The sequence below is a fragment of the Polistes canadensis genome, unplaced genomic scaffold, assembly GCF_001313835.1.
Source record: "Polistes canadensis isolate GaletaPanama2010 unplaced genomic scaffold, ASM131383v1 scaffold_117, whole genome shotgun sequence".
Classification (NCBI taxonomy): domain Eukaryota; kingdom Metazoa; phylum Arthropoda; class Insecta; order Hymenoptera; family Vespidae; genus Polistes; species Polistes canadensis.
The window spans coordinates 125,094-142,096 of NW_014569664.1; the positions used below are offsets into that span (position 1 = coordinate 125,094).

Consider the following 17,003-nt stretch of genomic DNA (forward strand, 5'->3'; position numbering starts at 1 on the left):
TAATTAACCAAATCATTATTGCTTAAATACAAAATTGTTAAAATATTTATAAATAATTTTGTTTGTAGAAATATGAATTTACTACATATACATGACACGATATTTTAAATTTTAATATAAATCACTTGTACACCTACTTGCTTTTTGTGGGTCTTCTATAGGTTTTCCATTTAAATCCAAACGTCGTTTAAAAATATTATGTTCTATTTGTAGATGTTGTTCACCTGTTGTGTCCATGGCATCAATTGATAAAACTAAAACAAATATGTAGGTTTATTAGTATCAATTTTAGATGTAAAAAGTTGTAATACATATAGTCGATTATAAAAAGATTTAGAAACTAATACAATATTAATTTCTAATCTCTATATTTCCAATAAACGTACAAGAGCAATAAAATATGTTACATTACCCTATGAAGATAGCAGTATAAAAACACTTTTGAGTTATTATTTATTGTTGTTTGAATTTTAAACATAATACCGAAAAAGGATGAATTTAAAAGCCATTAAAAGTTTCAGAAACTTTACTAATTATACGTATAACATTATAATAATGATTTTTTAAGAAAAGTTTAATACTTAATTGCATATTTCATATACTTGATAATATGGTATAAATGTTCTCTCAGAATGAAAATAAGTTTTTTTGAATAATATAATAATAATAATGATGTAATTGATATATTTTAATAGAAGTAGAAATTTATAAACTACTAAGCCTTGTGTTTAGGACTCTTATTCTAGTAAAAATTTTTCAAAATTCTTCTATAGGAATTTTTTGAAAAATTTTTTTTTTAATTTTTTAATATTTATTTTTATCAAGAACACCGGCAAAACATAACATATATCACTAAACCATAATTGATTTGTTCCTATATTTCATTATTGGTTGTAAATGCTTCGAAGTAAACTTTTCTTTGCTTTCCACTACGCTCTCATCCTCTCATTACCGTTAATATTAAATTCGCTTCTATTCACGGAAATAACATTACCTATTAAGGGTAATGTTAACTCATAAAGAGTTTTCCTTAAGAATATTTCTTTATTCTATTTTTTAAATTGATATATAGCTTTTTCTTAATGATTTATTCATTGCAACTCTCCAGTATGAGTAGTTTTTGGTCATTTAATAGATTTACTAAAATGTCATGTTTTTTTTTTGTATCTTCGTAGCTACCTTAGGACAATAATATTGAAATGTTTTAGTTTCTCTCACAACAGAGCATTTATCATGATTACTTAAAATTTTTTGACAGCTATTTGGACATTTGATTTAAATTAATCTTTGTTTCTATAATGTTTTATAATATCTCCAATAATAAATTTTAATTATCTTTAAAATATCTATTATATCATAGATTGATTTTTTCTTTCCATGATTTATTATTAATTGTTGTATTTTAAAACTTTTATACCAGCTTTTGCAAATCATTCTGAATTACTTGGAAGCAAAATGAATAGATATTTGAAATCTGTTATCATTGTTTACGAACACTATCAGTATTTAATGGAGAATTAAACAAGGAAAATTCCTAAATGTATATCTTGCATCTGAAACATTTTGTGATATTAAAATTTGTTTTTTTTTTTCAATTTTTCTTTTAATATTTACCAGTGTTTCCTAAACTTTTAGTTAATCTATGCTAATGTAAATTAATAAATAAATTAAACAAATGTGGAGTGCTTGAGTTTACAACTTGGTATAGTATTAGAGTTTACGTTACAACTTGGTATAATATTTAAAATCATAAGAAGCTTATAATAATTTTTATAATTTTTTATAGAGCACATTGGCTTTTTGCAGAATATAGTTTGAGAAACACTGATTTAAACAATAATAGACAATCTAAAAGTTTTTTTCTACTGTTATCTTTATAGCATAATATAGTATAATATAATATTTTTATTGCTCATTATATATTTATTAAAAATATAGAACTTAGAAATTAACCCTTTCGATACAGCTTTGTTGTTTGCGAGTATGCTTCTACTATATAGATACTTACATTGAGAATGAGGTTTTATTATATGGGTAAGTTATAAAGTAAATATACATTTTATTGCGAAGTAGATTAAGGATGAGAGATTAGAATGAAATGCGTTTAAAAATTAAAAAATTTTTTAAATTGTAAATTGATGTAAAATATCAATAGGTGACTATAGTAATTGATAGTATCCGCGAGTGTTATGACATTGAATAACTATAATTACCATTATTACACAGCAAGCATCAGATATTGGGTGATTATAATTACTGATAGTACACTATAAACGCTATGATATTAGGTAACTATAGTCACCTCTAGTACGCTGCAAACATCAGTTGTTAGGTAACTGTAATCACTATTAGTATATAGCAACCATCAAACGATGGGTAACTATAGTCATTTTTGGTATCGAAAGGGTAAAAGCTATGTTAATATTAATCTTTTTGTTATTGATTATAAATAAAATATCTATTATAATATACTTACGATCGCATGATATTGCAGGAATTATTATATCCAAATTAATTCTTAATTTTGACCCCCTTGATGTATCAACGAATAATTCTTCACTTAGAGTAGGTGTAAGATAATAATTAACTTCAGATAAAAACAATATACCCATGATGATAGTACTAATGATAGTTACTGCAAAAATGCAAATCTTATTTAATCTTTAATTTCACTTGAATAATTATTTCATTATTTAAAACAAATTCTACATATATATTATTCTAATAATGGCAATTATTTCTATATTTACTAATAATCAAATGTAAACAATGAACACTAATATTCAACACTCACAGTATCTTTTGTCTTTTGATTATTAAACAATGTGAGGTATAACAGGTAAATAACAATTATTATATATTACAGAATATAAGAGAAATTTAAATTGAATAAAGAATATTATTCATTGAAAATAAGAACACCAAATTGTGAGGTTAATTAAATATTCAATAGTTTTCTGGTTAATAAAAATAAAATAAAAGCAATCTATTAAAAACTCAGATAAACAAAAGTCATAATGAAATAATAAAGCACGAAGATATACTAAAACTTAAATAAATATGATAAACTTCATTTTCTAACCTATAATACAAAACATATATTACCGATAGCACCGCTAAATGTTCGAATTAAAATATCAGCCTCTTCACGCACTTTTGGGTGCACATCTAATTGTCGTAAAATCTGCATCCTCGAAAAAATTTAATTTCAAGGATATTAGAAATAATACGTGCCACCTTGCACCGGTTATATTGTCGGCGTGTTAATATAAATGACGTATAACAAGACTATTCAAATACGTTTAGTTAAAATAAGCGCCATCTTGCGTTATTTTAAATTGAGATAGCGGTAAACGAAATTGAACGAAATCACAAAATATTTTAATAACTCTTAAACAATTATTCAATTAAATGCATCAATTAAAATAACAACATTTTGTTTGTATATAATTAAATAATATATTTTTACTTGGAATTAATTTACTTCAAATAATTTAAAAGTTTTTGTATATGCAGATTCAATAATACGAATAAAAATATAAATAATTTTAATATTTTAATTGCTTATTTTAGGTAAAAATCTCAGATCTTTGGTAACATTGGTGTTATATTGAAAATAAGTAAAATATAATTTATCTTAACATAAATATACTAATGTCCGTTTTGATATCTTTAGTAATAATGGCGCTGGATATCTTTAGTAAAAAATGCTTTAGTAAACATGGCGGAACGACTTGCGTGATGGCTTGACGTTTATGTTCTCTCTCTCTCTCTCTCTTTCTCTCTCTCTCTCTCTCTCTCTCTTTCTCTTTAAAAAGTAATTATGACATAACAAGGAAGTATATAACTTATGAATAAAATATATATCAATATTGTAAATAATAAAAATAATAAAAGATTTGAATTAAAATTTGAAAAAAAGATAAAAATTACTTAATTATTTTTATGATATATTGAATCTTAAATAAATAATTTAAACCATAAAGGAATATAATAAATAATAAAACATTTTATATAAACATATTAAAAAGTTAGGCCCAACGATTATTAAATTTTTTTAATGATTTTTTACTTGTGTATATTAAGTATGAACAAACATGAACAACATTTACAACTTAATATTGGCCAAACATACAATTAATGAAAATTTAAGTACGTTATTGTACGAATGGCAGTACTTTTAAAAACTTCATTTATAGTACCGTTTTGTATTGTCACGGATGGGGTTTATATATAATTGTGGGAGATCGGTTTTTTATACCGTCAAAGATGGCGTGCTTGACATTCAAGGTCAGCATTACTCTATGGCAATAATATAACTTTCGATTACATTCGTAATGATAAGTACACGGGGAGTTACACTAAGGGAGAGAACATTTTGATTTTTCGATAGGCATAGGTACTGAAACGAGACTAAAATGGCAACTCAATCGATTCGTATTATTCGATTTTATCGCACGAAATACGTTTAGTTGTTCCTTTATGAGTGCTTACGTTGTTAGCAATTGATCATTTCGAAACATTTCTCATGTATAACAATTAAGTTTTATTCAACATAATTGTTGCTTGTGATTTTTCATCTGTTGATAATTTTAAGTTTTCTAAGAAGATCCTACAGACTTCGAAAAACAAGCGCTTCGGTATAGCTCTTATGTTTTTTTTGGTCTTCTCGGTCTACGCCGACACTTCGCTGGCAGAGCACTTATCGAACATCGCGTCCAGGACCTGACTGAACTTGAGATGTCTTTCCTCGGGTGCCACCGTGGCACCTCGACTACCCCATAAAAATTTTATATGAAACTCTGTTCGAAACGCATCGGATAGCAATTCATCGCTCCTGGCTCCTTCCAAAGCGATTTCAGCGTTTCGTCGAAACAATGGCAAGCTTTCGGCAAGTTTACGCGCAGCTTCTAAATGAGACCAAACTATGAAAAGGCCACAATCGGGTGCTGAATTTTCCCAAGGCGAAAGTATTGCTGCTGCTAATCCAGAAGGTGCTACAGTTCCTACAATAAAAAACAATTTTATTAAATGAAAATTGCATTTAGTGGATAAGTGTTTAAATACAATATTAATAAAGAAAAGAATAAATTATTTTACCAAGAACATCTTCAGGACCACGTTCCTCAAGCAAAGCGATTGGTAGAAGGTGAGGTAACGTTGTGTTAGGTGCTTGAGGATTCGTGCATTCATTCATGGCACGAAGAGTAGGCCTTAATTTGGCTTCGAAACTAAATGCTTCTTCGGTATGCTTTTGCCTGAGAAGATGCCACGTATTGGCCAATCTCTGTATCTGTGGTAGGCATAAGCCAAGCATCACACCGCAGAAACCATAAAGATTTCCTAGAGCCGTTTTGGTATCTATCGCAACTTTGATCCATTTACTTATCGTTGCCGCTCTCTCGATTGCAGTAGCACCAGCTAGAACGGTCACTGCGACTAGAAGCTTCAAACACTCGGATCTTTCTATCAGATCCATCCTAGCTTGCCTACCGTGAGGCAACGTTGCTAGTTCAATTCCACTTAATCCGCTACGATTGCCAGTACCAGGCTGAAGAGCGACCTCGAGATCGATCCTGGTGAGATGCGACGCCAAGACTCTGGGTGCTGAATCGTGTAACATCCCAGAGACGCCTCTTAGCGCGGTAGGATCGAGAGGTCGATGTTCTCCAGCTGGTAAAAGAAGAGTCGAGAAGCCTTCGACATCGAGCACTGTTGTAACTTCTAACGAAGGAGCGGCAACTACGAGTTGTTCCTCGGCACTTAACTCATATTCATTGCCGTTATTACCATTTGTACCGTCATTACTGGTATTGTAATGGCTTCGTATGACTACACCTTTAATGGGTGCGGATGACGATGGATTACTTGTACCGCCCGAGTTATTTGTTTCGAATTCACTATCTCCTGATCCGTTTCCACTATCACTTCCGGAAGCTTGATAACCTTGATGATGGTGATGGCGATGATGATGATGTTGTTGATGATTTCCAACGTATGGTATTCGTGGTGGTTTCGGCGGAGCAGAACCTGCTATGGTATTTTGATGATTCAGACTAAGAGGTTGATGTAACTGCTGTTGTTGTTGTTGTTGTTGCTGTTGTTGCTGTAGTTGTTGCTGCAGTTGTTGTTGTTGTTGTTGAAGCGCTGGGTCTGAAATTACTCTAATAATCTTTTGACGACCCAATGACAACGAACACGAAGGTGGTTGGCTCTGTATTGGTGGTATTCTTGGTAGTGTACTCGATTGTATCGGAATATTTGCTTGTTGGTTTCCAGTCTCTCTATTGGCTCCATGTTGATCGGGTACGTGATGCTGCGCTGTTAGGGAATGACTACGTTGTTGCTTCCTTGGCAATCGTGGTGGCGAACCAGTCGACAAAGACGACGAGGATGGACTCGAACCATGTTGATTTACGGTAAGTCCACCACTTACACAGGTCAGTGGTACCGATCTTGTCTTTGGAGTTATGATTCGAGCACCACTTGCTTGGCTTATCGGCCTACCACTACCAACGTAAAAGGTTATCAGATCGGCGACTGTGTCGAAAGCTTCGTCTTCAAACTGGTATTGCGCTCTCTCGTAGACCGTTTCCGGCTGAATTACGACCTATAAAAAAGAAATCCTAGTTTTAATATGAAAATGAACTTTAGTATATAGCGCGTGAGTTGTAGACTAATTTTCGTTATGATTCTATAGACAATTTTATCCTTTCCTTCTTTGGAGTATCTCATAAGTATATTTATTTCGAAACTTACAAGCGATTTCTAAATGCTTTTGCATTTTTTCCTTGTTTCTTATTTTTCTTCGAAGAACCAGTTCTTCGAAAGTTGGTATTTATATCTCTTACGAAACTTTTTTACTAAAATCTATTTTTATAGTATGATCTAACAACAGGTTAATTAAAGTACAAAGAATTCGTTAATTTACAGAGATTGATCTTAACTACTGTTGAATGTAATCAGCTTACTCTATTTATGACGAAATGAAGCGGCTGTCCCTTCCATCGTACGGTGAGAACGTAATTCCCTGGTTGAGAGGCACAATCTCTGACGAGAAAATCACCGTCGTTGGGTACTTCTGCTTCAGCACCTTTCCTACCACCTCGGAGCGTGCTGCCATGATACCAAGCATGCGAACGTAAATCACGTGGATCTAAAAGCCGCAATTCTCTTTCCAACAATTTTCGCGTCGATTCTTCTGGTTGCTCCTGTAAGAAGGTCAACGTGACTTCTGTCATCTGATCACGAACGAATGAACGATTAATAACGAAGTTCGTCGATTTCTAAAATTCATCTTCAGTAAACGATATTACTGTAAATATTGAAAGGAAGACATCTAAGATATTTCTAAAAATAATCAAGCAATTAAATGCTATAAACGCAAAACGTTACGTCATAAAGTACGCGAGTAGAAACATAGCCTGGTAAAACTTATTCTACGTAAGACAATTGTATCAATCAATGGAGAAGTGGCGCAAGTCTACCGAACCGGCGAAGATTGGCTTAACAAGAGCAACCTTGAGTGCTTGCGATGATCTACGATATCAAATTCTTCTCCGAGAATATTTTCGCGCTAAACGAAAAATTACGTTTCCTCGGAAAAGCATATTTCCTTGAACAATTAAATATTAGATCTGTCAATTCACCGCTGTCTTTATATAAAAAGTTACAAGACTCACCATTGGTGGATTTAAATTATTGTTGCTCTCGAGTCCTTTCGAGAGAGTTATCTCTCGATGTAAAAGACATGCGTCGCGATCCTCCCTTCTATCACTTTCCACCTCCTCCTCTTCCTCCTCCTCTCCTTTTTCCTCTTTTTCTTCCTCGAGTTCCTCCACCGATCTAACAGAAGTATTAATTTTCACTAAGCGTGTCACTCACATCGTGCACGTCAACGCGCTTTTCCCTTACTTAACAAACTTATTAGATTTGAAATAATAACACTAATTCGATACTTTTTAATTCGTTTTCCTGTTTAAGTGTTATTTCGATACGTTGAAAGAAAAGAATCGACGGATAGGGTTCGGCTACACGGCTCTCCGGCCGAGCGCGCGCACCCCACTGAACTATGTCCGTCGACCCTACGATATAGACAGTGCCGTATTTTTGGAGGAAATCAAAGGGGCGCTTACTTGCCGTATTAATAGAATTTGCCAAAAACTATTATAAACGATCGCAACACCGTAACATACATTTTTATACCTTTCAAACTAAGTTTTTCCAATTTGTTTTCCATTCTTTTTTTAGAGACAAGAATAATAAACAAATAACGCGAGAGGATGTTTCGATCTTTCGTATTATTTATGATTTGTTACTTTTTTTCTTATACATTTGATTCTTATTTTTTTCCTTTTGTTTTTTTTTTTTAACACGGAATTCAAATATTTTTAACATAATTTTATATTTCGTTTAGATATAAATAAATAAAAAAGACATTCTCGTTTGCGAAATTTGCGAAATTGAGGATAAAAATTATGAATCAATGTAATTTGTTTAATCGACACGGAAATGAAATAAATTCTGATTACAGTGTGGTTTTGTATGGGAATCCTTACGTCCCTGTGATGAGCCTACAGCAGGTTTCCTTCTCTCTTCCTCTCTTCCTATCTCTCTCTATCACACTCTCTCTCTCTCTCTCTCTCACTCTCTCTTACTCACTCGTTCACTCTCTCTCTTTCTCCTTCTCTTTATTCTTACGCCTGCGTTTTCTCATCTCCTGAATCGCTCTAAACGTCAAGAAGTCCGTCGACGCGGTGACAGATACTCCTAGTCACACACTTCATACGCTTCGATTGTAATCGAGCCTTTTTTAAAAGACACTATTGATCACAATCGGCTTGTGATTCATTCTTCTCTCTTTCTCTCTCTTTCTCTTTCTTTCTCTTTCTCTTTCTTTCTTTCTTTCTTTCGACAGTCTCATTTCAATATGAGGTTTATCGATCTTCGTGAAAATAGGGGAAAGTGCATACAGGGAGTTCGATAGTGTTTGTACGCGCCTGCGTCAAAGGCGCTCCATAGAAAGTATTTTCTCGAGTGCACGCACTAGATGCAATCGATCTCTCTAATTTTTTATATTCTTTATATCGAATACATAGTATCGAAATGAAAAGTGAATTTTATTATACTTTATGTTTATATTATTAATAAATCGATTCTATTTTACTTTTTTTTATATTGAATTGTTGTTTATTAAACTTGTCTAATTTATAAATTTTTATCAATACATTTTAGTTTTATTATGAACGATTTATGAACTGAATTTACTATGTTTTGTATTTATAATGTAAATAAATTAGTTCCATTTTACATTTTGTTTTATATTAAATTTGTTTTTATAACGTCGTCCATTCTATCAATCAATTGATACATTTTATTTTAAATCAGTTAAAATTTATGGAAAAACTTTTTTTTTCTTATTGGCAGTTCAAATTTTTATTGAGAAAAATTTAGAAATGGTTTGGTTTCTTTTATGAGTTAATTTCTTTTATAATGGTAGTTGAAATTTTTATTACAAAAGATTTATTAATAAATTTGTTTCTTTTTTATTAGTAGATGAAATATTGATATGAGCCAAAATGCGATGTAAAATAAATTTTTATGTACGTTGTAACATACATTCGTCCAGAAAATCATAAAAAATGTTTTGTTATATATAATATATGTTACAATCCAATATTTTTATCTATAAATAAGACATATGATTTACTCTTAACAAAATTGTTATTAAAAAATATCTTTAACTTAAAAAAGAATCTTTTTTCTTATTCTACGGTGATATTTTTTTAAATGAAATGTCACAAAAGAGTGAGTAGCACTAAAAGACTTTACACGCGATGAGTATTTTTTAACTGAAATTCGGGTGGTTGACGTTACATAGCATTTTTTATCGATCATATATGTGTCACCGTAAATTTTATCGTAAAACAAAATCTCGCGTGATCAGTTTTTTTTATATTTTCATTTATATGCATACTAATGATTCTTGAGTTAATTTAGCCAATGGATATAATTTTAGATTATTATGTTTCTCTTACTTCGCAAAGTTTCAAGTAATTGATTTGACCTATTTTTGTAACGAATTAAAAATATCTCTTAAATATTTTATTAGTTCGAGTTTTAAATTACGACGAATAATTATTGTTATTAATGATTGTCTTTTATACACAAACAGTATATTTATTACATTTATAATTAATGAAATAGATCTTTATGAAAATAATTAATCATAAAATATTTTCGGCAATTTCAATTTATTATTTTAGTTTAAATTGTTTATAAAAATCTTTTATATATATATTTTTTTTTTCCTTAAAAAGAAATAGAATAAAAATCGATGTTTAATTATAATCAAATTTATTAACAAAGCTTTTCAAATAAATTCGTTAAAGAAAAAGGAATAAAACTTACGTGCTTACATTTGCTTAATAAATAGGGATGCTGTACCCTGCATTAAAACACAGAGATAAACATAGATGATTGACACAGATAATGATAATATTACTCCTAAGTATATCGTCCCTCTTCATTTCTTTTCTTATCTTTCATATATATTTTTCCTTTTAACTTCTGTCGTTATATTACCTCCAATGAGATCACGCGTGTCCGATGCAATGTGCGAGAATGAAAGCTCGCTTATCTGCAGATGCGCGAGCGTATTTAAGATAAAGTCGGTTATGCGATACGATGGAATGAGAAACATGAGATAAGTAGGAACGAATGGGATAGGATGAAAAAACGAAAGACGCCATTAAACGAAAAATTGTCAGATATTTTTTGCGAAAAGTACCGACAAAAATCCATTTTATTATACATGTCAATTAAATTTTGTCAAATTGATCGATCGATTATATCATCTATAAATTTATCCTTCCAAAAATATTACGTTATATTTAGGATACAGAAAATAACAGGAATTAAATTTTCGACATCTTCAAAAATAACATATTCTGTTTTCAGATTATTTGTTGAATTTTGTCAAAAGGATCATGATGGAATCCTTTGTCAAAGAATTTCATCATTGATAAATTTATATTCGTCAAAAAATTAAATTAAATTTCTAATAAAAAAGAAAAGCCAAATAAAATAGAAATAATGTAAAGGTAAATTGTTTTGAGACCTTCGGAAGTAACATATCGGATGAGTCAATTGCTTGCTTTAACATTAAATTATACGATGAAATATCATGCATGAATGATCCGAGCCAAGGACGAAGGAGGAGTATGAAGCTACGAAAAATTTCTCGTTCGTGGATGATCCTATTCGCGGTTTCCCTGATCTTACGTTATGGACTTTCCGCGTTTGTTGCGCACCGTATACGAGTCGGCACGTCATTTTGAAGGCAAAGATCGAGGAAAACCGGTTCGAGACCAGTCGGCTCCATTATATGTTCGTACTGGTATTCTCGTATCACTCAAAAAGGCTAATTCATAAATTATAACTAAAAACGCTCTATTTTGGTGGAAATTTCTGACGCTAACATAAGAAAGGTGGGTAGAAAGATAGAGAAAGAGAGAAAGGGAGAGGTATGAGGGGAAAAAGAGAAAGATTTTCCTCAAAGAAACTTTATCCCGATTTATTTATTATGTATGTCGACCGATACGTTTCAAATTTTTCTTGATTCCTCCACAAGCTCCTACATCGATGCGTTTAATTTCCTTTTTTTTATTCTACTAATTGTAAGCTTCTAGAATATTCGTACTACTTTAAAATATGGATTAACAATTTTAGAAGAAGGTCAAAGATATAATTTTCGGAAAAGTCATATTATTCATCAAAGAGTAATCTGTCTAGATAATCTTCCGATTAATTAATTAGATTAATTAAGTGAGATTCGGTAAATTAGTATTCTTTAGTACCTTTGATTAGATCTAATGAAATTTTCTGGCGACGGTGGCGTCACGATTAGGCATGGTTCCTTTTGAATCACTTCCGGCTGTAGATGGATCGTATGTCTTTGTCGTCGGAGATCCTTAGAAGAGGATGAAGAAGAGATGCCTCTCTTCCGGCGCCGTCCGCTGGCGCCTAAATTCTGCAGGGTGCCCATCGACGGAAATCGGAAACTCCATGCTATGCCTTCGAAATACATACAAACGCTACTATTAATAAATATGATATTTTTTTCTTTTGACTTATTATCTGAAAAGTCTACAACAAATTTTATTTACTAACAATTTATTCTTTTCGAACTTATTTTTCGTAAAACACGAAAGAACAATTTTACGTCGTTGACTAAAAGTATTGAGCTTCTCGTTAATAATTTAATTAATATTTATATTTAAATTGTTATTGTTATAAAGTATTACACAGAAAGAAAAATTACTAATATCAAAATTAAGCAGAAATACTGTCCAACGCAGTAAACAATATTACACTGGTACGACCTCCATTTGGTGTTGTATTGAAACTGTTATGCAAAACAAAACAGTGTGATAAAAACTTTCGTGCTATATGAGAGCTTGTCAAGTTTATTAGGTCGTATTATATTGATATCTTTTATAACAATACCACGTTATAACAGTACCGCGCGTTGTTACAGAAGGGCTGTCGCAATTTTTGCACTGTGTTAGAACAAATCCGTGTTTTCAAAGTTCCGTGTTATAAGAGAATTGAGTGTATAATAACAACTTACAATTTTATACTCCAACAATACGTAAGTTGCATTTAGTACAAAGATGAATATACTTGTGTCTGATCAACAATGTGTTTAACAATAAAAAAAAAACATTTGCAAAAAATTCAAAACCATCATAATTATTTTTTAATTTCCTGCGTCCATAATGACCTGTTTTTTTTTGTTTTTGCATAGTGCAGTAAAAGAACGTAAATAAATCCAAAAATTTCATGTATTGTTCATCTTTTGTTTGCTCACGGGCTTTTTGTTTTTCTATACTATTGTAACAATAACGTCCACTTTCACGAAACAAGCCAGCTCATTTTAAGTTGGCATGATCGTTCCAGTAGGCGCTTTGCCGTTGCGCTCGAACACGTTCAAAAGCACGTTTGAAATTTTTTACAGAATAACGAACTACTATTTGAATTATATTTGACATACATATTCGGTTTATTTCTTTCATAGGTTGTTCTTTATTTTTAAAATTTTTTTAAATTAATATTCATATTTAATAATTATCATCAATTAAAAATTATATAAACAATAATAAATATATTAAAATGTTATGAAATTAGATTAGCTTTTATTCCAAATTTATGATTATATAAAATGAATATTTAACAATTATTGTTAATTAAAAATGATAAAAAATGATAAATATTTAAAAATGTTTTTACATTCGATTTGGATTTATCTAATTGTAAGATTCATGGTTATCTAAAATGATGTTAAACGATTGTAAACGGAACGACTCCACAAATCCACAAAAAGGGACAATAATAAAGACAATTATTTAAAATGAAAATATAATAAAATAATATTTAGTTTATATATTGTTGTAATTATATTTGAAATAATTTCTTGTTTCCTTGCCTATTTTTATTATAATACATCCACTTATCGATTATTATTTGAACGTCTGAAGCTTATCTATTTGTCCATCGAGAAAACACAGTTTCCTTAAACGATTCAATTTTGTAAGCCGTAAATAATTATGGTTGAGAGCAATTTAAATCTAATAATTGAGGTTTGTATCGCATAATCGGATATTAGTAACGAAAATGATCTGTTATTTGTCGGTCTGTCGGTCGTTCGGTTGACGTAACCAAGCACGACTGGTTTGAAAAAGAGAAGTAATAGGAATGCAGGTGTGCTGAGTTCGCTGTTGGTTGCCGTCGCTGTCGGTGTCGTTGTCGCCGTTGGCTTGTTCTCACTCTCCGTTTGCTAACATAATACCTGGCAACGGTGATAAGGTCGCCGTTTACCGAGATAACTATGCAACATACGAAGAGACCTTATCGTCTCGAACAAAAAACCACACGAGTACGCTTTTCTCGAACCATACAATTTTCCATTGGAACAATTCTCACGCGAAATTGTATTGCGTTGAAAACAAAAACATACACCTCATCATATTAATTAAAATTATATGAAAATTTATAATTTACACATTGATACCGGAGTGTAATGAAGAGATAAAAAATAAGTTGAAAAAATATATAGTTATTTCAAATCATGAAACATTTGTTATGGTTTATTGAAGAGAATTTTGATCCATAATATAATATTTTTTGAATGAATTTCTAAAATATAGAAATATGAAAATCTCAATTATTATCTATAACTTTGATAAATATGGTAAATGACAATATCTTTGTAAACTGTACAATGTTTCAATGAAATTTTTGTAAGCCTTGCAATCATTTTCTTTGATTACAATTATATATATATGATTCAATCTTTCTGATACACAATAATGCATAATTATAGCGTGATTAAAATTTGGTATCATGCCTTCGTCCAATTTAGATTCGTTTAACTTTGACGAATGTGCGCGTTTGAAAAATGTATTGATATATATATAATCTACTAGATACTTCATAAATATCTTTTCTTAACTTCATTTCTCACAATTTTCTAATCTAATCCCATGATTCGCTCATTAACATCATTATATTAAAATTATTCTAATCGAACAAAAATTAAGTTTTTTTTCTTATATACATTCACTATTATTCCAATTTATTATGGCTGACTAAATCACTGTTTATTAGAAATAAATAAAGCAAAAAATAAAATCATATCCTTTTTACTATAAGTAATTCGTCCCAAAAGAGATTAATTGTAAGATTTAAATGAATAACGAGTGAACGATCATCCTTTAAATCGATTGGTGATCAAAGTTCTTCGATCATATGGAAAAGGAAAAAATAATACGAGAAGAATTATACTAAGAGAACACGTAATACTTTCTGAATACCAGTCACTACGACCACATCGATGTTGTTAGCAACGTAACAAAGCAGTATATACGTTACGGACACATTACAGATGCTGTCGTAACTCGCAGGAAATACGACCTTTTGCTTGCTCGTTTTGTCGGCACCAAAACTATCAAAGATTTGTTGGACTCTTAAATCTTGATCATACGTGTGTAAGTACACGCAATGAAATCATATGATATGTAAGTACACATGTTCGATATGTACATATATATTCCTGAAAAAGAATCGATATTTGCGTAACGTATAAATCTTTCACTTTTAAATGATCGTTTACATTCTGTCGCGTCACCGCTGATCAAAAAAATTACGAGTCGCCTTGCTACTTTTTTCAACACAGTAGTTTGCAATCATGTAAAATTCGTTCGAATAAATTTTATATTGCTTCATAATATTTTCAAAGTTTTATTCTTCAGTAATTTTCATAATAAAATCATGAGTAAACGGAAATAATTATAATAAAATTGTGTATCGATCTGTTTTATAACGAAATACTTATTTTATTCATATCCTTTCTTATCACTTTCCGAATCGCTTATCATAAAGTTCCGAAATAGAAAAAGAAAAAGTAAAGTTGTTTTTCCAATGAAAGGAAACAGCTGCGAGTCACGTGTGACTCGACAAAGAAACATTCCTAATATAAAAATTCGCTGATATACAAATACAATTAATAAATTATGAATAAAAAATAACTAAAAAAACAGAAAAATTAAAGACGACAAAAAAAATGAAAAAAGAAAAACTGACTTTGAGTTCTACGCGACTTCAACTTGCTAGCGTTCTTTCCCATTATTTTCCGTGTAGTAGCATGCCAGTAAAGGTAAGAATAGTGGTCCGATGATTTCCTACTTCTCGCTATTGGTAACGTATGGCACACAAATGTAGAAGAAGATCACGAGGATGTATTGCCACGGGACTTACGTAGCATCGTAGAGCACGTTGTGACCGTAGCATAATGCGATTCCGAGCAAACTGGGCTCACACAGAGAGAACGAACGAAGAAGAAGGGACGGTACGACGAAACCGACGGACACACAAGTGGCAGTAGTAGGTATATTCGAGGAGGAGGAAGAGAACGTGCGTGAGTGAATGAAAAAGAGAAAGAGAGAGAAAGAGAGACAGAGAGAGAGAGAAAGAGGGAGAGAGACAGTGACAGAGAGAGATAGTTTTACAGTGGGAATAGAAACACCGCTGTGCAAAGAGACGAAGAGTAGTGGTATTAAATAAAGAAGGAGGAGTAAGAGAGAAAGAAAGATATTCTGTATTGGTGGTTGGAGAGTAGTGAGTACGAGCGATGAGTGTTTAATAAGCGATAACATGTCGCTCTTTTGGCTGTTGTAAGTTTAGAGAATCGATTCGTACGACCGTAGATTTTTTAAGTTGGATTGGAATCACTAGTATACTCGTGTTTGCACAAACAAACAACTCATGTGTTTATTACAATAAAAAGTTATAAAGGTCATTATAATAATATTTATAATTGTAATTGATAGTGTGTTTACCTTAATTTTGATATTTCTTATTTCTTTAGTATATTTTTAATTGTAATATAGTTACATTATGAGATGTATTAAGGTGTACCAAAAGTTCGTGCGTTTTTAAATTAATATTTCCAAAGTAAATTTTACAAAAATAATCCATTATGCAGTTTATACCACAATTTATAGCACATTAAACGAACGAAATTTTGGTTCACCCTTATATTAGATTTTTAATTAACAAATCATGATTTTACTCGTATTAGCTTGTACTAGCAATTTATTTATTAAAATATAGAATTGAACAAGTCGGTAAAACTATTTAAATAAAACTATTTATTGAGCTTGACAGTTTTTATTTCAATTTTGATATTACCAGTATAAAAATTTCCAGAATTTCTAGAATTATATATACATACTAGGACTGTGATTAACCATCGTAATTGAAAGAGGAACGACGCGGATTAATCTAGAAAAGGATAGAATCTTTTAAGACACGATACTTCTATGAGAAATAAGATTTTCTTCTGTTGTTCTTTTTTGCAATAACATAAATATTTAAACTTATGCAAATATTTTATTGGATATATGTATTATAAAATAATATATATATTATACAACTGCAAAGAG

At 30.8% G+C, this 17,003-nt stretch overlaps 2 protein-coding genes across 3 annotated transcripts in view; both read right to left on the bottom strand.

Moving 5' to 3' along the window:
- Nucleotides 1–3,345, bottom strand: part of LOC106787869 (endoplasmic reticulum-Golgi intermediate compartment protein 3) — a 7,411-nt gene extending 4,066 nt beyond the window's left edge. The window contains exons 1-3 of the mRNA XM_014750594.1: nt 3,106–3,345; nt 2,477–2,635; nt 138–254 (exon numbers count right to left, since the gene is read on the bottom strand). Coding sequence (XP_014606080.1) covers nt 138–254; nt 2,477–2,635; nt 3,106–3,190 — 361 coding nt within the window. The 5' untranslated portion in view covers nt 3,191–3,345. The remainder of the gene's footprint in view (nt 1–137; nt 255–2,476; nt 2,636–3,105) is intronic.
- Nucleotides 3,346–4,047: 702 nt separating this feature from the next.
- Nucleotides 4,048–15,914, bottom strand: LOC106787871 (breast cancer anti-estrogen resistance protein 3). 2 transcript variants are annotated; one of them, XM_014750598.1, is made up of 6 exons: nt 15,817–15,914; nt 11,859–12,075; nt 7,683–7,845; nt 6,972–7,211; nt 5,101–6,610; nt 4,048–5,006 (listed from the first exon to the last, which is right to left on the bottom strand). In XM_014750598.1, exons 1-6 carry the CDS (start codon nt 15,821–15,823, stop codon nt 4,675–4,677), a joined length of 2,469 nt encoding a protein of 822 aa, XP_014606084.1. In that variant the 5' UTR covers nt 15,824–15,914; the 3' UTR covers nt 4,048–4,674. The 2 variants fall into 2 exon arrangements, with proteins under 2 accessions (XP_014606084.1, XP_014606083.1); XM_014750597.1 differs by having other exon boundaries at nt 15,643–15,908.
- Between the last annotated feature and the right edge of the window lie 1,089 nt (nt 15,915–17,003).

Excerpts from the sequence above, each read along its gene's own strand:
- LOC106787871 (XM_014750597.1), bottom strand. The coding sequence starts at position 15,685 with ATGGGAAAGAACGCTAGCAAGTTGAAGTCGCGTAGAACTCAAA. Across the intron at positions 12,076-15,642 it reads GAAGTCGCGTAGAACTCAAA|GCATAGCATGGAGTTTCCGA; the intron begins GTCAGTTTTTCT and ends TGTATTTCGAAG. Across the intron at positions 6,611-6,971 it reads TTCATTTCGTCATAAATAGA|GTCGTAATTCAGCCGGAAAC; the intron begins GTAAGCTGATTA and ends TCTTTTTTATAG.